We start from the raw sequence: 24,682 nt of genomic DNA on the forward strand, positions 1-24,682 counted from the left end.
CAGCAAGTTCAGGGAGGAGACGTGGCTGTACTTATGGGGCAGTGACTCAGGGCTCAGGCCAAGCACCTGTAGAGCATCAGGACAGGCTGGGTTTTCAGTCTTAGAAAAGCAAAACCTTCATTATTAAGACAGTCACATAAAATTTCATTTTATTTTTTTTTTTGTCAGGTGAGTGGGGACGTTGAAGGGAGGAGGAATCCACAAATCAGAATCATAGATAAAAGAGCAATTGAAGCAGGAGGTGGTTTTAGGACAAGCGATTAAAACGGCTGCCCAAGGGACCTCTCTCATCACCCGGGGCTCTCTCAGGGAGAGCCCAAAACAGCTTTCTCACTGGCTGCACCAGCCTGACACTGAGCTCCAAGATCAACTGGCCACTCGGGTGCCAGACAGACTCCTAAAGTCTTCACGTGTCCCTGATTTGCATAACGAAGCTGGAAACTTGTGTCTGCAAGATGAAGCACGTGCTTTCCTTCCGCACACAGCTCACCAGCCAGGGCAAAAGGCTGAGGTGCGCGATTTCAGCCCCAGTTCACCTCCCTGCCCGCGTGCCAAGGCTCAGAACCGCCACCCCGCCTCTCCCTCCAGCAGCTCTCCCGGCCCCGCGTGGGGCTGGGATGAGATCCAAGCCGACTCTTCCCTCTGCTGACACCACCAGGAACACCTCCAGCGGGCTGCTCAGAACCGATTTCTTAGAGCTTAATTCACCAGAACGGTAACAGCACTTCAGATGCTCACCTCAACGCAGAGGCAGGTTTTCCGCTGCTGACGAGGCAGCAGGAAGCAAAGAAAAAAGCGCCCCAAATCACCTTCGAATTCTCAGAGGCTTGTGAAACCGTATCCAAAGAGACAGGAATTAATCCTGTGACTGACGTGACCTTCTGCTCCAAACCCCTGCTGGAGACTCGGCTCTCACACAGCTTGAGGGAACACTCGAGAGCCAGAAATGGCAAAAAGCCCTTGTGAGGGCGCGAATAAAGAGCTGCTCGCAGCCCGTGGAGCTAGGCAGCGACTGAAGCTTCTCCGTAAGAGGGGGCCCTGAATCCTCACCGCAACGCGTGTACAGACATTTACAAACCAAAACCTGCAGAAGATGTAAAGGCAGGGTTTCGTTAGACAAACGGATCCAGCTGGTATTAGGAAGAGAACCGCAGTTCACCACCACAGCCAGGGAAGAACTCCAAAGGATTTATTTCACTTGCAACCACGACCTTCCTTACAAGCTGCTCTCTTCCCCGCACAAGGGCCCCGTCACCTCTTCCTACACAGGATTAACAACAGCACGCACCGATGCAAACGCTGAGATGGTTTACAGCACAACTCACAGCTTGCAGATTAGCGCTAGCCAGGGTTTTCCTACGGCACACTGCTGCAAAGGCCGGTCTATGGGGAACGTGGCTCCCCAGCCAGCAGCCCACAGCTCCCAGCAGAGCTCAGATCTGCCACGGAGAACGCAGGCACCACGGAAAGAAATTAAGCCCAGGAGCTTTCTGCGCAAGGAGCAATCATCTGGGATGAAACGAGCGCAACTAGAAAGGGAACAGAAGGGTCTTGTGAGCGGAGCAGCAGCACCAACCTGTCAGCACCGACCACAAAAAGCACCAGAATGAGCCACGGCAACGTACGAATTCCTCACCTTTCCTTCAGACTGTGCAAGGCAACCTGACACGAGAATGACACCTAACTGGGGTCACATCAGCACCAGTAACATTGGCACTTTCTGCTAGCTACCACAGACAAGAGTCAAAAAGGCTGTATTTGGGCTCCCTTCACAGGTTTGTATTTTTTCCTCCTTTAGATTTTCAGCCCCATTTTAAAGGATCTAAGATGAACTTTCCAGGTGCAAAACCAGTTCCGAGTGCGTCAGCTTCTGCAGCTTACACTCGTTTCCAGCTGTGTACCTCTAAGACACAAGAATCCTCTCCTCTGTGCTCAGGGAGACCCCCAGCCCCTGAGCTGCAGGGACAGCACGGCCACCAAGCTCCAGAAGCCAGGGCAACGCCACGTGCGCTGCCAACCTCCTCGCTGCCAAGCCAGGGGAATTTCTCAGGAGGAAACTACCCACTCCGATAACTCAGCCACGGATGCGGGTATACTAAACCAGCCTCTGCTGATGACGCTGCACCTAGAGAAAGGTTTCTGGAGAGGAGGATGTGCTTTGTCACCCCCTGCTGCAATTGCTCGTTAAGCAGCCAGCCAGCCTGCAGCAGGGGACCTCACGGGTTTTCACGAGGGTAAAGCAGCTCCCCCAGGAGGACAGATTGGCCAGGAGCACAGCAAAGGCTTCAAAGTCCCCTCCTTGAAGGAGGGCTCGTTCATGGGAGACCGCTAATGGCCACAGCAGAGGGTTTGCGTCCATCCAGTCGATTAGATGTTCTCTGATCCACCTCTGACCGCGAGATATTTTTGTTCCAGTACATTCTTTTTGCAGCAACAAAGCTCTATGTCCTCCTCTGCAGGATCCCTTCAGCTATACAAAGCTACGTTACAGACTGGGTACCAAGGACTGCTAGGGAGCAGCGTGGGGGTGACAGGGAGGAAAGGGCAGTCACGGATATTTTACCAGGGATGTGTACATTTGGGGTAAAAAGGCTTTATTAAAAGTGCATGCTTTTTTTCAGAGGTACCGAGAACGAGGAATCCCCATCCCATCCTTGGCTGGGGAGTGCAGCAGCCTTTGCAACCCCTAGCCCTGTCCATCACACATCACCCGTCAAGTAGCCAGCGACTGAATATTCTTCAGCATTTCATCAAAAGCCTCACGGGAAGGCGCTTCGGCGTTCTGAAAGGAGACCTTGATCCGGCTGTAGAGGCTGAAGGACTTCAGCTCCAGCCAGATGAATCCAAAGCGATCGTCGTCGAAGAGAACAAAAACACCCGGTGTTCGCTCGGGGCTGGTGAAGCCATGGCCAGCAATAAGCCCCGTCCCATAAAAACTGCAAGGAGAGAGGAACAGCAGAAAACAGTTGACAACAGCCATAACTACTTAAAATTTAATAAAAATAGTAATAAATAAATTAATAAAAAACTATGACGAAGCCATTGCCAAACATGCTGCCAAGTGCTACAGAGCAGGGAGTTTTACAATCACCCATTCTTATCACACAGCACAAAAACACTATGAACCATATAAAGAAAAGAAAACCCTCCACTGCTACATGCATTCATCTGTGCCTTCTTGAGGCTTTTGGCTTCTAATCTGCACCTGCACCCCAAGGATGAATTTTTCTGTAGTTCAGGCCAGTATTCCTGCTGAGATTTACTTCTGTGACTCAAAATTCAACCTAGGCCCAGACAATCCCCACAGAAAAGGGAACGCATGTGGAGGGGGTGACCAGAGAGACAAGCCTTGTGACAAACCGAGGGGAAGGGAGAGAAAGAAAATCTAAAAAAAGAAAAATCTACCAGGAGCTGGCGAGGAGTAAAGGTCAGTCTAACCTCCAAGCAAGCAGCAGGTGGAACTGGGTTTTATTCAAACACAGCTTGGTTGTGACAGCAGGGGCCTGCTGGGATTAACCAGCTCTTGGTAGGCTTTTCCACAAGCACAGATGTTTGGCTGAAGGTCACCTGCCTAAGCCTCAGCTTTTGGGCTCTTTTTCCACACTTCATTTAGCGTGCTGCCTCGTTGACTCCAGGTCGCACTCATCAAGGCTCTCTGCGTACTTGCACCAACTGCTTGTGGTGCTCAGCACCTTTCCAGAGCTGGCCCCAAGGCACCAGACGCCAGGGAGGGGTGGGAGCGAGCACTGTGTTCCCACAGCCAAGGAACACAAGTGACACACAGGAACAGGAAGCAGCTCCAACAGATCTCCAAACATATGAGCCAGGCAGCTCTTGGAGGAAAACAAAAAAAGGCAAAATACGGAAGAGGAGCTATTTTTAGAAGTAACAGGATAAAAATCTACCAAGGAAGCAGGACTGCAGATGAGAGCACGATAAGAAAGAGGGAGATCAAACAAGAGCATAGGAGATAGGGCAGCAGAAGAGGAAAGCCTGAGCACGAGAGGCTGGGAGATCTGCGTGCAGGTAAAGCGCAAACAAATACAGCATGTGCCTCAAAGGTTACTCTTTCCATTTCAAAAAAGAGCTGGCACAAGCAGGCTATAAAACCACTAGCTGCCATTACCAAACTCGGCAGGTCCGGGGATAGTCTTCGTTCCTTGATATGACTCCCATGGGCAGCACAAAGGGCTGGGAAGCTGGCGCCTGGTCCTGGGCTGCCCCCTGGGCCCCAGCTGCAGTCTCTTCCCCCTCAGCACCTTCTCCTCCTCCCAGGGGCTGTGCAGCAGGCTGGGAGGCAGCCTGCTGGGAGCGGTCCTCTCCCTCCTGCCGCTGCTCCTCCTCCTGCTCCTCGCGACGCACCTGCTCCTGGACCTCAAGGACGATGCGGGAGAGCTCGCTGAAATCACGAAGGTTCTCAATGTCGGGTAGCCGCAGAGGGTGCGCAAGGTCGATCTCCACGGTCTGCTGCCCAGCTGGGATGTTGGGATCTCCCTGGAGAAGGGAAGCAACAGGATGACTGCAGGGCAGGGTCCCCCACCTGACTTCCACAGAGTTTACCCCATTCCACCACCACCAAGTTGGCAACAAAGATAATAGACTTTATTCGTTGTTCCCTGAACTGTCAGAAACAGAATTTTACATCAAATGCTACAAGTCTGGCTGTACTTGCAAGGATGAAAGAAAGTCAAAGCTGCATCTGAATTTTGTCACAAATCCTTTCCATAAAGAGGAAAGAGCTCACTAGCTTGGCTGGCTTCAGTGAAGAGCATCTAACATTTGGTACCCACTCCTCAGATGCACAAGTGATCTCCAGCAACCTGCTACCAGCTGTTCTCAGAAAGCAGCTGGTAGGGACAGAAAAGGGAGAGAGAGCCAGGTAGCAGCATGAAAAAACTTTGCAGAGCTCACTCTAGCTATGCTGCGTGTGTTCGGATTCACTGGTGCCACCAGTCCCCATGAGGAACAGGCTTTGGGGTGGCAACACCTGATTACCTTCCAGAGACCTCTCTCCTGTGGATCCACGGCATCAATAAAACAATGTTTTAACAAGCAGCTGAGAGAAAGGAAGATGTACTCACGGTGATTTTAGTCCCCTTGGCTTTCCTTCCATGAAAGCTCAACATGACAATCTCCAGCCCATGGCTCCCATACGTCCCCTTGAAGAGACCCGGCTTTATAAGGTCATCAGGGCTGCTAGGAGGGAGGTAGATGCGTCGGTACGTCAAGCAGTTGCTGTGGAAAAAAAAAAAAGAAAAGGTCAGGGAGGCTAAAGGAGCACCCCTGGAAATGAAGAATGTGTTTGCAGTCTGCTCCTCTAGGCAGCTTTGGGTCGTCACTGAGTCAGAGGTGGGATCTGTGTTTTCAGCACTGCCGAGAAGCTTCACAGATTTCACTCAGATGTATGCAAACACACCATCCCTCCGCTTCCCTCTATCAGCGCCCGTTAGCACACCAGGATGCTCCTGCAGCAAGGTCACGGCAAGCCTCCCCACTCCCTGGCATTTCTGGAAAAGCTAAGAGTGAAGCGTGTTTAAATATTTGCTACAGCGAGGTGGCTGCTATTAGAAGTTTGGCGTGACAGTTCAAGAAAAAACAAGTTCTCGGGGACTGTGTAATTTCTGTCTAGTGCACTACAAAGCATACTGTTTACTAACAGGGAAAATAAGCAAAAAGCCCCTTGGGATCACAGATATTTTCTCTGTCTTCAAATTAAACACTGTTAGATGGCTCAAAACCATCTTACTGCGCATAGCTATTTTAAAGAACTCAGAAATTTATTATTATTGCTTTCATTACATCTCCTCTCTCTGAACAAACAGAGAGGACTGTCCTTCACCGTATCTTTGCACAGAGCCTGCAGAGACCGAAACTAAACAGTGATGTTCCTTTGGCTGTTAAAGGTCGCTGCAAGCATCCTGTTTTCAGAAGAAGGGATCTAATGCGGTCTCGTAGTCGCAGCAGCCTTAATACCTAAAAAGAGCTGGTGCCCTTACTCATATTGGCTGGTGTAGATGAACTTCATCAAGATGAGCTCCTGCATGTGCTCGTGGAAGATGTCTTCCAGAGTCCGACCCCACTCTTCCCGTAGCCACGTCCGGAATTCCTGCAGGAAGACAGAGGCGTTGCATTTGCAACAGGGGCACTACCCCAGCGTGACCTCACCACATCAGCACAACTCACGAGCTGAGCCACAGAGAGGGCATGTGCTCTGACAGCAGATTGTGCCTGGATTTGGGAATAAAATGCTTAACACACAGTCATCATGGTAACTGCCCTACACAATAAAGATATGCTTCTCTTCAAATAAATCTCAGGTAGAGCCAATGTGTCTCCTCAGAATAAAAGCATAAGCATCACCTGTTACTGCGAAGCAGCTGATCTACTGTTTATGTCCTGACCTACCTTGCAGAAACCCATTTTGTGCCCAGAAGGCCACTACAGTGCTCTGTCCTGGCACGTTAAACATAAAAAGGACAGCTTTTGAAAGGCACTGAAGATTTAGGAGGTTAAATCCTGCTGATATAATAACGATGCATCTAAATCCAAAGGGTCCTTTGAACAAGGCTCCCAAAGTACCTCCGCACCGGCTCTGACAAGTTAATACCCTAACATGAGTTAGCATGATAACAGCTTACGCTAAGATAGCAGCCTACCGAGTGATATTCCGAACCTGCTTTATCTTCTAAAGCCAGATCCTCCAATTACCATAACGCCGCACATACTTAACGCAGCGCTTTGAAAGTATTAAAGCATTTCTCATGTGCTACAGAACCAGAAAACACTGAACTAAACCTTTCACCCAGCTGCTTCCTGCTAGTAGGCAGACACCTTAAAGCATATGTGAGAAGCAACTGATTTGTCATGTTTAGCTAGCTGGGCTCCTGGCAGAAAATGTTGCTACCTAGAACATTTATTAGCTGACAATTTCCATCGTGACAGTTATACCTACACCTTAAAGCACCTAGTTTGAGACAGGAATCTGCCTTGCTGGATATACCTTACACAGCCACGGGATAAACAAACAAATGAAGCTTTTAATCCCTCGATGAAGACGACGAGCAGTAGAAATGTGCCCCGCTGACAACCCAGTATTCAAATGCAGCTGTTACTCGAGTTTAGGTCTGTGTCTGAAGGATCTTAATCGTACAGACAGCGATATCATAGATCAGTCCGGTGAGTGCTGCATGGCATACAATGCCCAGTGCTGTCTTTCTTCAGACAGCCCTGCTATCAAACAGGAACAGCTTCACAGCACAGGTGCTCGGGATCAAACAGCCCAGTACTGGGGGAAAACAGCACCTTGCCAGAGAATTGCCTAATATTAGCAATAGCCTTTTGCTCAACAGGATGGACGTAACAGCCTGCTCTAACACCCTGCCACGCTCTGAGGTAAGGCAAGGGTCTCCACCCAGGCACTCTGCAGGTGTAATGATGAACCGATCCCACACACTGTATCCTTAAACCACCCCTTGGCACTCGCAGAAGGGGCTCCCCAAGACCCTGCAATTCTTTAAGTGTGGCAGATTTAAGTTTTGATTCAAGTCACAAACAATTCTACTCAATCGAAAAAGATGAGAATAAAACAGCCTGAGGCTACGAGCTTGGGTTTTCAAGCATGTTCAGACAAACAGAAATTAGAACCCTGAAGACCATCTCCCAGATCCCAATATTAGCTAAGAGCTCAGATAAGGCAGCAGTGTTTTATCTTCAGAGAGGAGGCATACAAGCAGCCTTAAGCCAGGCTCTTAGCAAAGCACTCTTACCTCCTGCCTTCCCCCTGACATCCGATGGTGATCTGTCTGGTTGCATTTCGTGGAGAACTCATCCTTCTTTACGATCTGGAGTTACCGTGGAGGAGAATTTAGAAGGTTACAGACCTGATTAGAGATGCCTAGTGATGATGTAACTAAGACTGCTTAGAGCACATGCTTTACAAAACAGGTGTTACTGACTTTGGCACAGGAGAGATACCATTAAGTGATATCGAGTGCATCTGCTATAGGATAGAGAAATAAAAGCAATAAAACCCCAGCGCATTCTAATGAAATACCTTAGTTTCAAGTTGCTTCTCTATTTGAACTTTCTATTTTAAGGAAGAGGAAATAACCCCTCAGGAAGCTTTTCAAAGCATTCACTGTACTGAACGGGTGATGCTAAATCGCCTTCCCTCAGTCTCATCTTAAACCAACCAGGTCTGCATCCCTGCTTGGGCACGTTCAGCAGCTACACGAAGCCTCTTTATGTATTCTTTATCTCAGCAGGAACACATATTGGTGCTCCCACCCGGCTCCAGTCTTACAGAAGAAAGTACAACAGCCTTGCTGTACAGTGAACAAATTCAGAACAGAGAGCAGCTCATACAACTTGGAAGACGCAATGAGGAGAAAGCTGGCATCCACACATAAAACAAGGTGGTGAAAGCCACATCCTTCTACAAATATGTATTTTCTACTGAATCCACTTCTAGATCCGAGGTGTGTGCACACACACACGTTGCCCCTAGGACACACGATGTGTAAAATGCTAGAAAAGCTCACCTGGATATGACCATTGTGAGGCCCCTTGTGGCCATACATACACTCAACTGTTGCACATTTCCTCTCCATGAGATGAATCCTGAAGAGAGGTTTGAATCTCATCGGATCATCAACATGAGGGTCATGAGGCGGCAGGTACATCCACCCGATGATGAACAGGCCATCTACCTGCAGAGGGATGGGAAAAAAAATAAAATAAAAATCACACACTGTCAGCATTGCCCACGTTCTGTGACATTTGCAGCAAACAAGCCTGGGGCCTATTCTTCAATCAGGGCAGGAGCTGCAGAACAGCTTGCTGCATTTCCAAACTGCTTTCCAGCAATTAAACCAGACCATATGCACTCGCAGCACACCCTTGGTGAAGCGGGAGAGGGTTTCTTTACAAGGCTTTCTGCACCACCGGAAAATGATCAGGCTTTTATTACCGCAAAGGACTTTGTGACGGATGCTTGGTGCGCAGGATCCGGAGAGGGAGACTGCACTGAAGAGACCACACAGCAAGTCAAGCTCTAATTGGTTTGAGAGCTCATGCTGGCAGATACTCACATGGAGGAGCTCTGCTTCTCATGATTATCTGTGCCTTTTGGACGAGGAATTATTTGGCTCCATTACTCACAGACAGCACAGGAAGCAACAATTCCCTCTGCTGAGAGGTACAAGTGCCAGCCCTCTTCCTGCACGCCTAACAGAATCCTTCCCCTCCAGCACTGCGATTTCAGAGAAAGGATGTTTTCTAAAGAGCAAGACGTGAGACAAAAGCAGAGCAGTGCCACGGAGGCACACTTGCCTTTATAAGGTCACGATATCGTGTAAGCATTGGTGCACTTGGACGCACTCTTACACCAGCTCACAGAACTGACCCTTGCAAAACCCAAAGGACACAACTGCAGTGGCCCTTGTCATGTTACGGTTCAGCCTGTCACCTGCTGAACCCTGGTGCAAAGTACAAGGGCTTCAGGCAAGCTTCTTGCCCAGCTCTCAACAATACAGAGAGAAGTGTTGCTCATTAACCGCTCTGCCCAGCAGCACCAGAACTGGCAGATGCCAGCTCCATCTGATGCATTAGGCTTAGGCACTGCTGGTTAAAAAATTGGCAAACCACAGGAACACCAGCGCAAAACCCTTTGCACAGTGTTCAGCTGCAGGTGAAAGTGATGGGCCAATGCTCAAGTCTCTGCTGCAGTCAAAGCACAAGGAATGGATTCCCATGCCAGCCACTGGAACATCAGCATGAGTCTAAATGAAGCCTTGCCCTGAAACATTCCTCCTGTTTTTTCGTTTGCTCCTGTGGCTGTCTGGAGAGCAGCTGAAAAACAAAAGGACTGTCTGCATAAAGGTAGCGATGATCAAAGGATCCGAGAAGCAACCTCTGGGAACGTGTCATGTGCTTGAGTGGTGGCTGTTCAGACTTCTTGCTACCATGTGGATGGCAACCAGGACTAGAAAGTGGCACGCAGAAGACTCTCTTTAGTCCTCTACTCCCAAGCCCCAGACCGAGGTACTCACCACCACATTCAGCAGTCCCCCGTAGGGCCCGATGTCCGGCTGCCATAATCCCAAGATGTGGCGGTATCGGTGCAGCACTAGGGAACAGCGAGACACTGACGTGAGCACATCGAGCTAAGGAATCGGGATTTGGGGAAAAGAAAGAAAAAGGCAGGCTACCACAAACCGCACACAACGCTGCCCAATACCCCCCCCCAACAGCCCTGACGAAGGAAGTGAAAGCTGGTTACACCCAACCGCAGCGAGGCACTTCTCAACCGAGGCCTCCCACAAGTTCACACAGATTTGCCTTGTTCTCTGAAGCTCTGCCCCGCTGCAGGGGCAGGATTTCGTTTCCAGGACTTGACACAACCAGATACCTCAGCAGGAACAACCAGAAAACTTTTGCAACGCAGCCCTGTTGATGCAAATCACATGCCATACCCAGAGCTAAGAACAAATAAAGAATCTGCCACCTCCGGCTACCAAAAACATATTTGACGTCTCAGACCGCAAAGCAACAGAAAATAAGGACACAAAGGCAGTAAGGGATAGGGAAATTCAAGTGTTTTGAAAGAATTTCCCCTCCTTGCAGAGACAAACCTGCCTCTAGAGTTGTGTCCTTAAAAGCAACCACTGAGGCAGCAAAGGCAAAGCGCAGAGACCATGCCAAGTGGGGAGGGAGATCTGGTGGGATTATGAGCCCAGTAACAGCCCCAGAAATTCTGAGCAAGCTGCTACCCACGGCAGTGCCCACAGCCTGCCTCCACGTCCCTCTCAAAGCCTACCGCAGCAGACGAGGCTCCTCAGTTTCTCATCGCAGAGCTGGATGCGCATTCAGTCACACCAAAAATCAAAGGCCAAATAGGAAAATTTTCAGCAAACAGAATCTAATGCCTGATAGAGAATTATCCCAACAAAAGCTTGGAGATGCTACCTGCCTCCATTCCTAACAATCACAGCCATGGATTTTGTCCATAGAATTTTGTGTGGGGACACACAAGGAGGATGCGTGTTATTTCTAAGAACATGGCAAGGAGGTACCACATGGGCCTTCCGATGATGCTCATGGCTAACTCAGAAAGCCACAACCACCACTTTTAACCTACAGAACCAGGCTGAATAGTGAGTTTTGTTTCACATCACTTTATAGGAAGAACTGAGATTCAGTGCAGCTTTGTTCCTTTAACTACCCAGGACAGCAACAACGTGGGGATGTTTTTATTACACCGAAGCAGAGAACTTCCACAGAGGTTTAGGACACCAGGGAGGGCTGTCCGGAGCTGCTGCCAACTGGCCTGGAAGAAACTTTTTCCAGTGCAGTAAACAATTTAGGACTGATGGCCTGGTTTCACTCAGCAAACCAAGTGCAGCACAAACAGCACGGAGACGAGCAGGCGAACCGCATTCCCCGTCTCGGTGCAGTAGTTACATATTAATACACGGTATGCGTAAAAGCCGTTCCACCCGCCACAATCCGCTTGCTCCACCCTGTCCGTGGAGCTGACAAAACCCAGCTTTTTTTATTTTTAGGACAGAAAACTTGATGCTAAGCTGTACAAAGCAGGGAGTATTTCCCTCGTCCTCCCCCAGCTCCTGCCTGAAGCCCCTTGGGAGCTGCAGCCAGCAGGCTCTGCAGGAGCAGGGAAAGTGTTTGCCTGGCAAGGTGAGCCTTGTTTTGCTCCCTCTGAACAAACAGACGGCTCCAGCTCCAGGAGCCGCAGCGGGTCAGGGAACGTGGCTGCTTCGTGCACAGCCCAACTCAACCAGCTGCCCTGTCACCTGCAAGCCTGGGGCTGCGGAAGAGGCAGGAGGCTGAAAGAGCTGTGCAGCCTCCGGAGGAAAGAAGTTATCGGGGAAAACGCTGACAGTCAGCTAAAGGCCTGAACAACCTCTGGGTTCCAGCTCTATCCACAGCAGGGACAACCTGTCGAGCTCCAGCTCTGGCACTCCATGGCAGGAGACGGATGGATCTGACAGCTGTTTCCCTCCCCACTCCTCGAAAGAAAACTGCACTTGGGTCTTTCTCCAAGGCTTTCCTCTGCTATGTGCACTTCCAATTCTTCTCAGTCCTGAAGGAGCCTCTTTGCCTATCCAAATTTCTGAGCCCACGTCCTGCCAAATGGAACAAAAATACATCCACAGGAAGCTTCAGCACAACCCCCACCCAGCCTGGGTGTTATCCACATTGCCACACAGCCCTGCAAGCTCTCCAGATGAAAAAGCAGCTTGAATCCAGCTGGGGAAGAAGGGCCAGGAAAAAGCAGTGAATGCCCAAGCTCCCATCCACAGGAGGCTGCTTAGGAAGGGTCTAACGCCTGTGCTGGACAAGGAAGTGACATTGAGCAAATGCAGAGCGGGTCCAAGCAAGCAGCACAGAGCTGGCATACCACAAACACCAGCGGGATGAACAGGCAGGTTGCAACCCCAGAACAGGTTATTAAAACAGGAGCAGAGCAGATGCTTTCATATGCTACTGTTTTAATTAAATCTATTACATTACCTGCATCCAGGTTTGAGGGAAATAAAAAAAAGGTAATGGGATTTTTCAATGAGTTCTGCAGCTTTTAAAGCAGAGGTAGCTCGCTTTGACTGGAGAGAAGACCTGACCTAATGCAACTCAGACTCCCAGGATGCAGCAAGATACCAAGGTAAGCAGTTACAGCCCCCCAGCCAGCAATAACTGCCCTGCTAGTGGAAAGAGCAAAGTGTCATCCAGGCTGGTTGAAAACCCCGAGGAAAGTGATCTGAGCTGACCTAACGCTGCGTGGACACGAACTGGGGAGCACTCACATGACAAATCCTGGCAGCACAGACTTAACACGCAGGTGGGGAAAGAGGGAAACAGGCAAAAAAACGCACTGGCTGTTCCCCAAGTAATACATCAAGCCCCTAGAGAAAAGAGGGTCAGAATTCAGGAGTTTGGGGCTGCAGCTAAAGAATTCACAGCTGAGGGAACAGCACAAAATGCCATTTCAGAGCCACCACAAGCTGCACGCTCAGAGCAATTACCCAGGTACCAACCTACAAAGGAAGCCCAAATCCCAAGAGGCAGCTTTGGAAGAGCCTCTCCATCCCACCCAGCTCCAGAACAAGGCCGGTGCTGACGGGCAGGACTGCCAGAACTACAGCTTTCTTCTGACTCCTGCAGCAGCACTGCCACTGCTTATCTGCTGTGACTGGCAGGAAAAACACCATCATCGTGGCCTGCTGTAGATAATCTGTGTGGCCCATGCTCAGCTGTCTTCTTTAGCACAGACAAGCCTGCAGCATCCACTCCGCTTGTTAGCATGCGTGGAAAAACTCCATTCCCAAGCACCAGTGAATTAGCGACCTGAGTCTGCAGAACTCCTCTGCAGTGACCTTATTAATTACCCTTCCCCTATGGAACAGCAGACAGCTGAACACCCCCTCCAAACACCAAGCACTACAGGCCTCCTCCAGGGATTTAATCTGATCAGTGCTCCCTCCAACTCCTGCAGAAGACTGAGCATCAGACTGAAATGTTTTGCTATTCTGCCCTAAACACGAAATCAGGAGGCAAAGAACAGATAACCCAGAGCAGTTTCGTGACTGAGAAGAATGCTGATCGCAATCTCCAAAATACCAGCAGTATTTCCTAGAGAGGGGGTGGCGGCTGAAAGGATTCACTGTGCAGGGAAGGAATCAGTATAGGAAGGGCTGTGGATCTGAATACAGCTCATCTGGATCGAGACAAGGCTTTTTGCCGGCCCAGAGTTTATTTAGGCTTGCTTTCAGAAGCCCTGACCGGTGTATCTGAATACTTTCTAAGAAAGGGGCGATGCACAAAGAGCAGAGCAAGTGCTTCTTTACTGAGTGTTCTTCACAGACCCTTCTTTCTGGGCCTGGTTAGGACAATTTTTTAACCTGAAGCACTTCAAAAGAAGACCAGAAGCCCTCACCGTGTACCCTACTCACACTGTCACTCCAAAGGGTCGGACTACTCCACTCACGAGCAGCAGAAAGAACTGACTAACAACGCCCTCCGTTCAGCCCCAAGATCCACCCCAAAATAATTTGCTTAAAGCAAAAAGTCACACTCCATGCAGCATCTCGTGTGTGCTTAGTGCAGGAAGCATCAACCAGCAGGAGGTACGTACGGCAGGTGTAAACATCTCTGTACTCCATGTGCTCGTAGTCGGGAAGGATTTTCATAAAACGCCCCGACTTCACTCGTGGGTTTATACCTGAACAGACACAGCAGGGTAAGTACCAGAGAACTCGGCTCCACCGTAACCAGCACGTAACCTTGCGATGAATCTGGACCGACTCCCTTTTGGCTTTACTTCCAGCTGTGGTGCACCAATTTGTCTCCATCAGCCCCAGCCTCAAGCATACACAGATAGAATTACTTATACAGAATTTAGCACGTTCAAGGTTCCCCCAGACAATATTTACAACTGACATCCAGGGAAGTTAAAGAGAAATAAGGCTCCCTCCACAGTGTCTCAGGACAAGTAGCTACATAGATGGCAGGCCAGTCGTTGCATTAATCGTGCTCTCTAACACTTAAGCTCAGTCCCTCATTTCCCACACCACTTCCTGTAGAAGCACATTCAGTGGGCAGAAAAGCTCGTGTGAGTTCTGCCAGTAGCCCCAAATTAACTCTTCTGCAATTAGCGAGGTTTACAGGACAGCAGAGAAAATGGGGTCACACCACCACGAAACCGTTCTGAAACCGCTAATTGTTTGCAACAAGGCAAAACGTTGAATCTGAGCAGGAGAGCCAAGACAGTGCATCCCCCAAAAGCCAGAAATAGCTGCCAAGCATCCTGAGTAGTGCTCGGCCATTCCTAGCTAGCAACCACGCTAGTTAGGATTGCTGGCTAGTTAGGATAAGGGCACGGTTCTTCTTCAGAAATGCCATGAAGCCTGTCGCAGAGGTGGTTCTCGTGTCAAGTGCAACTCTTTGCAGACAAATCAGGCAGTTCCCTTTCATGCACACAGACAGGTAAAGAAGGTCAGTAGGTGAAGAAGTAATTTTGCCTGCAGATGCTCAGCAAGTCTAATAAAGATGGGATTAAAACCTAGAAGTTCTTCCTTTCCAGCATAAAGATCGATGCTTGAAGTCACCGCTGCTTCAAGGCTCAGCAAATAAAGCACGTGTGGAAGTTAAGCCAGATTTTGGCTCTGAAAAGCCCACAGAGACTTCTCATGATGCAGCTTGGGACAGTTACTGCTTTTGCTACATAAAACAGGACCCGATCTCAGCAGCCAGAAGCCACAGTTCAAGCGCCACAGGTTAAATCTTGCTTTTTATCCCAAGGATCCTTACAAAATTTGTGGTGGTGCAACCAAGAAAACACAGCCTGGCAGCGCTGACATGGGAGCTCTCAGAGCAGGCAGCTCCGCTTCTGACTGCAAAGGACCAGATTTGGGGACGGGGAGACAGTTTCTCCTCTCTGATGACCCCCCTCCCCGCTGTAAGACAGCGTGCATCTGTCTTGCAGAAGGCACACTGGGTGTAAGGAGCTGGGGTCCCACTCACAGCCACCCCTAAAACACGGACACTTCCTTCAGGAGCAGCCCAAAGGAGCGCTCACCCCTTTACTGACAGCTCTTCCCCACTGCTAGCATAATGGCATCCTTTCGCTGAGATCAAGACTTCGTTACTTTAGGGCATGGGCTGCCTCCAGCTATGAAAAGTATCAGTTAATTCCTTAGCAAGATCTGAAAAGGGTAAAACAAGCCGGAAAGGTTGAGAAACCTTCATTATGCTCTATAGGAAATTTAAGTGCCATGCTTTTTTCCTACCAAAGGAGTGGGGGACATAGATATCCCAATTCTTAGTATGAAATACAATCCCAAAGATGTTATCTTCACAGACGCCCTTGCCATTAGAAGGTAATTCTGAATAACTTAATCTGTCAAAGTTTAATACATATTCAGCATGTGTATGGTTTCAGTTGGTACTAAGCAAGGACATACAGATCTGCGCCAGCTCGATCACTTACGTTTGGCATACACATCTCGACAGGACACACCGGTGATCTCCAACTTCCGCAGGTTCTCACAGACGCCGTATTCTGCAACGACATGGATAACACCGTCAGCTCAGGCACAAAGGTGTATGCTACCCAGGACCTCCATATCTACTCTTTGAGCAAAAACGGGATCTTATTAGGTACGTTCTTGCAAGCTGCAACCTGAGTCCAGGATCGCGTTGCTCTTTTGCAGAGAAAATGGAAAGCTAGATGTAATTTCACTGCAGTTTGGGATCGGGAACCTAATACATTTTACGAGCAATGCTTGCAACAAACACACCATAAGGAACACACAAACACGACAAAATTACAGAAGCTTACACCTAGTCTGGAAAGGGTGTGAAATGTGGAAGACATACTCATTATAGCTTGGAATGTATGCTCATTTAGATCAAATCATGGTCGCGTGTAGTAATTATTTACTTCCACCGAGGAACCCAACAGAGAAAACAGCTTATTAGGATCCTAAGGAAAAGGTCACAGACTTTAAAAAGAATGAAACAGAGACATAAAACAGGCATCAGCATGTACAAATATGGTTACACTGGAAAGCTGATCAGATTGAGATGGGTCTGTTGTATGCTCGAATGCCTTTGATTGCTTACAGAACACCCTGAAAACAAAGCAATCCAGAGACCTTAAAGGCAGCTTTGAATCAGAAAATGAGATCATCTCGTTTCGTTTTCAGGAAGTCAGCGCTGAACTTCTAAGAAACTCTAAGGGAAAAAAAAAAAAGCAAGCACTAACATCTCAGCACAAGAAATCATTAGAAGACCAGAGGGAGGAAATGAGAGGAGGGAGATCCCAAAAAATCATCAGCAACAAAAAACAGGCTGCTGCAGCAACCCCGTTAGCTCTCAGTACAGAAAGCTATCCTCCTTGACATCAAAGCCATCTATCCTGCAGATCAAACAGCAGCTTCCCCGAGCACCACCAAACACCAGTCAGACATTTGATACAAAAGCACGACTGTGAAGACCCTCATCAAACCATTAAACATGGAGCTTATCCTCAGCTGAGCTTCCCCGAATCGACCATCAAGCAGGGCTGCCAAACACCGCTACCTAATGCCGGTAACCTGCTGCAAACTGAGACTTCGTTTTCACATATGAGAAAAGCAGAAGTTTCCCTGAATGAATTCAGCCTCATTCAGTCTATAAATACCACGCCTGTGGTACACGATGATCAAGCACCCACGAAGCCTACTGTCAGCCTGCCTCCGGGGAACGCACGCTCTGCGTGACATTGCTTTGGGTAAGCAGCAAGCTCGATAAAAGAGCAGGCAGAAGGTACAAACGCACTGCCCTTTATTAAAAGACGCAGAAGTCCACGGCAAAAGTCCTGCTGATTTCCAAGGAGGAAGCTCTACGTGCATCAAACACAAGGTGGGATGAGGAGGCACAATTAGCCAGGAAGCAGACAGCCGAGCCTGCAGGAAAGCACATCCAGCCCAGCACAAACAAGCTATTTAGTGCTGGGCTACGGCCAGCTGACCCTGCACGGCCCTGCTGCAGCTCTGGGAAACCAGAGCTCCGCTCGAGGCTGGAAATCCAGACCCACCCTGCAGGTCATCCCCCGTCTGCCCTTCCTGCAGGGCTCCGCGAGGCTCTGAGCCACCAGCCTGCGTTTGGACACGAGCGGGCATGTGTCTGGTAATTACATCAAAGGGATGGAGGGAACAGTATGTTTCCTCAGCTGATCAGAAAGTCGGAGATCTTTTAAGGTGACAGCAGCAGGGTGGTTATAGCCCGCTGTTTGTAAACAGCCAGCTCTTTCCATGTAAACAAACGTTCACCCGGCCACAGCATCTGCGGGACGCATGCCTTCTGCAGCAGGCGTTGCAGCTAGATTCAAGTCAGTGTCACCGAAGATATTTATACTGCATCAGAAAGGGAGGAGACATGCAGAGGATCCTGCCCAAATGGCATTTCTCCACGTTGCCGACAGCAATACTAGCACAGTGACATTCTGCCTTCCTCTAGAAGGTCCTGACGTCTCGCAGCGTTTTCCCTAATAGATCTGTAAATCACTTCAGCTGCAGTCCCAGTGCAGCTCTAGGACAGACCGACTTCCAGCAGGCACCCCGAAACAACTGGCTGGGGTGGGAACGGGTTTGACGTGAGAGCTCTGTCCCGGCTTTGTGCCCTTGACAACCTGCAGGGAAATTTCATGAAAGCAAGAACCCTGGTAAAGGTGCATTTCCCAAGTTCTGCAGCTGAAATCCTTCCTGGAAAGATTTGGTGTTCTGTTCAAGCTCCCTTAAAGGAAAAAAAGACAGACATTGGAAGTTTCGATATTGTTCCACACTATTTGACATTATAAACACCTTTGTATAAGTCTTGGGTTATCAGAAAACAATCTCACTTGAAATATTCGCTCATCTTGTTTTACGATAACCAGTCCTTACTGTTTTGTTCAGCAAACCTGACTACAAGCAGCCAAAACCCCAGACTGATGGCTTAACTCTGGGTAAGCGTATCAGTTCAGTGCTCCTGACTCATGAGCTGTTCACATCACGATAGCTGCTTGATGAGAAAAATAAACCTCTTGGCTCCCAGCGCCTACAAAAATTCTGAAGGTCTTAAGCAAGAAAGCTGGCCCTTTCTTTTTAATCCAGAGGACAAGAGGGACATAGAATTACCGCTAGGTAGGGCTTCAAGAGTTACAGAAAACTAAAGCTGATGAGGTTTTCTTTGTAAAGAAGAAAGCCTTCTCCCAGAAGGCTATGAAGGACTCATGCTTCCTAAGACTTAACTGGACTGAAGAGGAATTTCTATGTTAAAGAAACATCCCAGTGCTGCAGCTCACTGTGCAAAGCATTTTAAGGAGTTAACAGCCACAGAAATTCACACGTGGAATTTATACGGTTAGAAACTGCTTACTTAATCCTGCTTCAAAAACGGGGACGGAAACTGGTTTTAAAGTCCTTACTTGCCCAGCTGCCAAGTCTGTTTTATGAGGTTTGCAATGAGCGCCTGGAAGACTTGCCGAACGTGGTGACAGGGTGCTGCTTCCACAGCCACATGCACTGGAATTTAAAGGACGTGGAAAGGTAGTCCCCACGTACAACGAGCTGCACTAATACATCTGCAAGTGTAAGCCACTCCCTGGCCTGCTCTAGCCGTGCACTCTTCCAAGCCTCACCTTTCCTCCTCCTCCAGGAGCCACACTGCACACCTAGCTCTGGCCTACTACTCCTCCTCGCTCATTTCCTTCTCATTTACTCCTTTCATGCTCCTTTGGATAAGTAGTTTTCTCTTCCTGGATGCCAAAAACACTACTTTTTTATATAAAAAAAAGCACACTGTCAACCAGTGTAGGGAAGAAAGCCTGTACTCACATCAAAGATCACACCCCTGCTTTTTCTTTGTGTCTTTCTTAGCATGGCAATGCCAGAAAGCGGCTCCGAGCACTGCACACGGACATCTGCAATTCAGAGGAAATGAGGATGCCTGCAAGGGCTTGACACACTTAGGACTGCTAAGTTTCAGCTGTGCCCTGACTAATCAAGTACTCTAATTATCCCTGGATAAATGCACGTTTACAGGTCTGTACACAGAAGGCATAGAAACTTACTGGATTATTTTAGACACCATGAAAACAGGAGATTCTCAGGACGGCATCCCTGAAATACCAGGTGGACAGATTTGGAACCGGCTTGTTTCCAAAGGCTGAACTATTGGATTAAAATACACGGGATACTTTCCCAAACACTTCTCCTGGGGGAGGGCTTGTAGCTACCACTGACACATTCTGCAACTGCAAACAAAGAGCTGACCGAAAGGAGTCATGATCTGCAACGAATGAGAGCATTTGTGGAAACTGTAAAGGAAAGAGACAGGGAGCTTCAGACCTACAACTTACCGACAGACCTAAGACCCTTTGCAGGATGACTGCTGTGCACCTGCCATGGCAGTGAGAAACAGCAAACCACTGGCTTTTAGACAGCTCCTTGACAAAGAAGGGGTTCAAAGAGGAAGGAAAGTCCACCACGGTTCACCAAGGAAACACCACACAATGCTTTAACCTCACGCAAAGGGAGTTTAAAGCCTTGTGACTCATAGAAGCCACGTTCTCATTTACTAAGGGCTAGCGCCACAAGAAAAAGTTCCTGTTGCGGGAGCAGTTGCATGCTACGCTCCTGCACGGGTTCTCCAGAGTCTTGTAAGAGCTAAACTCCATCCAACAACCCCCTCACCGAGGATATAAACCAGATTTCCCACGCTCCTGCCCAGGAACCTCTGTCTATAAAGCTTGCTGAAGGCTGGCATCTTTAACACCTTTGGATGACACTTTTCAGCAGGTTCTGAAGCTAATGGAGATTGTTCTGACAATCAAAAGCCTTTTCAGGCAAGTTCTAGACCTGGTTATTGTGAACAACTGGGCTGTTTCCGGGTGTGGTTACCATTTAAAATCAACTCTCAGACGTTAATCAAGGTAGGCCAGGCCACCAGCAAGGGTGAAGCGTGCTTCAACTCTGCTCCCGCTGCAGAGATCAGCAACCTCCTATTTATAGAAAACATGAAAGCGACTGCAATTCCCTTCCTGCCAAAGGAGCAATTCAGAGACATTGTTTACCCCAAACAGTTGCGATGATAAAAGGACAGCAGTCCTAACACAGCCCCGCCAGTGTTACACAACTGCTCCTGGTTAGTCCCAGCACTCCCCCAGTTTACAACCACCAGCAGAAGCCACTCCTTCACCTTCCAGACAAGCCCTCTGGACGTTTGCACCAGCCACAACACTTTTTCAAGGCTATTCTAAAACTGAGACAGCGCAGAGCGGCGCAAGAAGACGACACCAACTCTCGAAGGATTGAGTGCCCCACCAGATTTGGGCAACAGCCAGGCCTTCCCTCGCATCCAGCGCTGCTCCTGCCCGAGACAAGGGTACAAGCTGGCTAGCGCTCGTGCTCTCGCTCTGTTTTTAGGACCTGCAGCTTCACAACGAGACACGTCACGCTTAAACTCAAGCAGAAACAAGGACGTGATTAAGAACCGTCCTTAGGAAGGAAGTGCCTTGTTTTTGAAAAAGATTATAAAAGGTAATTATATTTGGCGTTTGACTATCACATAGTCAGTGACGTACTGCTATACAGAAATACACGTCAGGATAGTCTAGATTTTAAAGAGGTATTTATATATATATTTAAAATTCTTATAATAAGTCCATACATGTAACCAGGTAACTGAACTCACCAGGTAGTTGCATGCACACATTTGAACACAAAGTAGCTGAGCGTATGCAACAGTACCACTGAGATACAAGCACAGAAATTAACTACAAAACAGGTTCCTAAAATGGTGACTAATTTTATACTTACAAATGCATATATTCAAAGTTACAGTACTGCCATGAGGGTAATTACTTGCACATGCGTAGGACTGTGCAAAGCGCTAAGAACTGGTGAAGTTTTGCAAACCATTCAAGTGCACAAACCTGCATCAGCAGAGGAGTATAAGGAAAGAACGATGCTATTTTATTAGCCTGCCTCCAAAAAACGCAAAGTTATTGGGATCATCCCATGCTGAGCGAAGAAATAAGAATGCTTTGGTGCACATTTTCTAGGCAGAGCCTTTGTACTGCCCAAGGGTTCCTGGATAGTGCTGATAAAGCAAGAATTCATCCCTGCAAGGTTTAATGCACTCGAGCACATCCCACTGCCTACGGCAGACAGCCATTCTGCCATACCTACATTCTTCATCCTTACGCCCTTCCTGGTGTTAAAAACAGAAAGGGAATGACAAGGAAATGTGTGTGACTCCAGGAGCTGGCAGCAGATGCACCCGGCAGGACCACGCTACGAGGAGAGATGGATGAGCGCAGCAAGACAGGACCTGGAGGGTGGGATTAACAGCCGCTGGATTAAAGAACGGGACAGAGAGTCATGCTGATGGGAGGTAAAGGTGAGGAGCAACGAGTAAGAATTGCAGCCTAAACACCAAGACACAACACGTCCCCTAATTTTTGCGTTAATGCAGCGCAGCGCCCTTCCAAGATGCTCCCCAGGAAATGCACATGCGGACCAGAAGCCCCTGGGATGCCAGCACAGCACGCCCCGAGCCAGGGCAGGACGAGATACCCTACCCAGCCTGCCCGCCTCCTGCGGATGAGGGGGACTTTTCACTCCCCCTTTACGCAGCCCCCCGCTCCCCAGACTCCCGGCTGCACGCCCAGTGCCTCCCTCCTTCCTGGCGCAGCCTGACTGCGGAGACTGCTCCTTCCCTCTCCACGTTACCTGACATTCCCCCATCTGCAGGATTTGTGCAGAGGTGAAGGCGACGTCTCCCAGGGCCTGCATCTATCCGCCCCCCATCCCAGGGACCCCCCCATTTTGCTGTCCAGCCCCTCACACACACACCCTGCCCCCCAGGGGCTCACCCCCCCACGTTTTTTGGGAGCCTCCTGCTCCTCGGGTGCTGCACCCTGCACCCCAAACCCCAATCCCTATCCTCACACCCCCTGTGAGTCCCCACACCCCCAACACCCCCGTCCTCCCCCCCACAACCCCCAAACCACCTCCCCCGCACCCCCCATCCCTCCCCCAGCTCCCGACCCCCAAACCGGGCTCCCCCAGCCTCCCCCCCCATCCTTCTACCCCCCCTTACCCCCCTAAACCGTGCTCCCCCAGCCCCCTACCCCCCAAAACCCAGGCTCCCCCCGCCCCCCCCAGCCCCCTACCCCCCAAAAACGGGGCTCCCCCCGCCCCCCCCAGCCCCCGTAGCCCCCTCCCCGGGGCGGTACCTTCCCGGCAGCGCCGCCGCCAGATGGTGTCGGTGCGGAGGATGCGGCGGAAGGTGGTGCAGACCCGGGCCAGGCTGGGCAGGTCGGTACCGGGCAGCGAGCCGAAGATCTGCACCAGGAGCTCCGGGGGCAGCTCCAGCAGCGACAGCGGGGGCCGGCCCGCCTCGGCGGGGCCCGGCGAAGGCCTCGAGCCTTCGATGCGCTCCGTCTCCTCGTCCTCCGCCGCACCGGCAGCCTCCTCGGGCTCCGTGTCGGTGTCGGGCTCGCTGTCGCCGTCCCCTCCCCGCCGCTGCTCCCGCGCCGCCCCCCGCCGGCGGCAGCCCCGCGCCGGGCCCACGCCGCACAGCCGGGCGCACACCGCCATGGCGGCCGCCGCCGCCGTTCTGCGCCCCGGGGCGGAAGCGGCGGAAGGGGCGGGGCGTTTAAAAAAAGGGGGAACGCCCCCTCCGCGCGGATCCGCCAATCGGAGCAGCCGTCGCCGGGCGTGGCCACGCCCCCTCGCGGTAACGGGCGCCCGGCGGCCGTTATCGCCTCAGGGAGGTCTGCGCGGGGCGGGGGGGGGGTCGGCCGCCCCCTGGCGGGTGGGGGGAGCGGGAGAAACCGGTTAAAATCTAAAGAATAAAAATACAAAAAAATAAGAATATAAAATATAAAAAGATGAAATATCAAAAGATGAAATATAAAAATATGAAATATAAAAATATATTACAAAAATAAGTTTAAAAGCACCTCTCCCTTCCGTTTATAGAAAAGGAGGACACCCTCTTGCCCCGTGTGAGGATCGAACTCACGACCTTCAGATTATGAGACTGACGCGCTACCTACTGCGCTAACGAGGCTCCTCGATACAAGCTCCCCGCCTGCAGCCCTTTGGCGGCACCGTCCCGCCCCGTCCCGCCGCTGTGAGGCGCTGCCCTCGGTGCCAGCCTCCCGCTCTGAAGGGCAGGTTCCTTCTTGTAAATGGCTCCTCTTCCCCGTGCCGTTCCACGAGCTAAACCATGAGGTTTGGTTTTTTACCAGAACGTTTCTATATGGCCTTGCTGTTATGTTCCTGAAGTGTTTGGGGTTCCCGAACGCTGCCTGGGGACGTGCTGTGAGCACCACGCTTGCAAGGAAATTAAGCCGTTCTCACGTAATTGCAAAAATTAAAGCCAGCCTCGTTCGCCTCTCTGCTCTGAAGAGTCGCTGTTCATCTGGGATTTGTGTGGTGAAACGAACTCTGCGCTCGCTGAAGTGCTCGGCGAAAGAGGCCCCTGATGGCAGCCCAGGTGCTGCCCTGCGTCCTAACCAACAGGCCTCACCCTCAGCCAGGGTCCCACAGCAGCGGTCACCATGACAATCCGACTACAAATACATAAATTGGCCAAAGACGGGAAAGCAGGCATTTAATTGATGCCGAAAGCCTCCAAGCCTCACCCACAGGAGTCACTGCCGGGAGGCCGATCGCCTGGAGAGTAAACAACTGCCAGAAGGAGGAGGAATTTCGGACATGAGGCCCTCCCGACAGACGAGAAGAGATCCTCGGTTGCCTCGAACAGCTTGAGGGTTTTGCCAGGGGTCTAGTGGGCGAGCCTTGCTGTCACCGGGACCATATCCTGATTTCCAAGGATCTGGCTTGTTGTGCTTTCAGGACCGTCAGGTGATAGGTGATGAGTCCAGGCTGCACGGCTACGGCAGGAACAAAATTGCTGTAACCACAAGATGAGTAAACACACAGCTTCTGACAGTCTGAGCCAAGCATTCCTCCCCCCAGCAGTAGCTCACGTGCAGAATGAGGCCGTCGTTTGAATAGCTCGGTTCATCCTCCGGGTCTTCGGTGACGGACAAGTTGAGTGCCCACAATTCTGCTTAAATTAAGAAAAGCTGCTCCAAGCGCCTAAAACGAGGCACATGAACAATGAGTCA

General features: G+C 50.1%; 1 protein-coding gene across 2 annotated transcripts; it reads right to left on the minus strand.

Annotated features, from left to right (window-relative positions):
* Positions 1-2,573: 2,573 nt before the first annotated feature.
* On the minus strand, positions 2,574-23,183 carry FBXO31 (F-box protein 31). Of its 2 annotated transcripts, XM_083851608.1 has the most exons (10): positions 22,778-23,183; positions 16,004-16,075; positions 14,150-14,236; positions 10,050-10,126; positions 8,541-8,708; positions 7,767-7,841; positions 5,997-6,106; positions 5,082-5,235; positions 4,127-4,494; positions 2,574-2,936 (listed from the first exon to the last, which is right to left on the minus strand). In XM_083851608.1, exons 1-10 carry the CDS (start codon positions 23,139-23,141, stop codon positions 2,714-2,716), a joined length of 1,698 nt encoding a protein of 565 aa, XP_083707734.1. In that variant the 5' UTR covers positions 23,142-23,183; the 3' UTR covers positions 2,574-2,713. The 2 variants fall into 2 exon arrangements, with proteins under 2 accessions (XP_083707734.1, XP_083707733.1); XM_083851607.1 differs by lacking the exon at positions 14,150-14,236.
* Positions 23,184-24,682: the final 1,499 nt, after the last annotated feature.

This window comes from Anser anser (assembly GCF_964211835.1).
Source record: "Anser anser genome assembly, chromosome: 11".
Lineage (NCBI taxonomy): Eukaryota > Metazoa > Chordata > Aves > Anseriformes > Anatidae > Anser > Anser anser.

Coding starts and splice junctions, on each gene's coding strand:
- FBXO31 (XM_083851608.1), bottom strand. CDS start 23,141: ATGGCGGTGTGCGCCCGGCTGTGCGGCGTGGGCCCGGCGCGGGGCTGC. Junction 5,236..5,996: donor ATCTACACCAGCCAATATGA/GTAAGGGCACCA, acceptor TTTTTTCCACAG/CAACTGCTTGACGTACCGAC. Junction 4,495..5,081: donor CCAAGGGGACTAAAATCACC/GTGAGTACATCT, acceptor TCCCTTCTCCAG/GGAGATCCCAACATCCCAGC.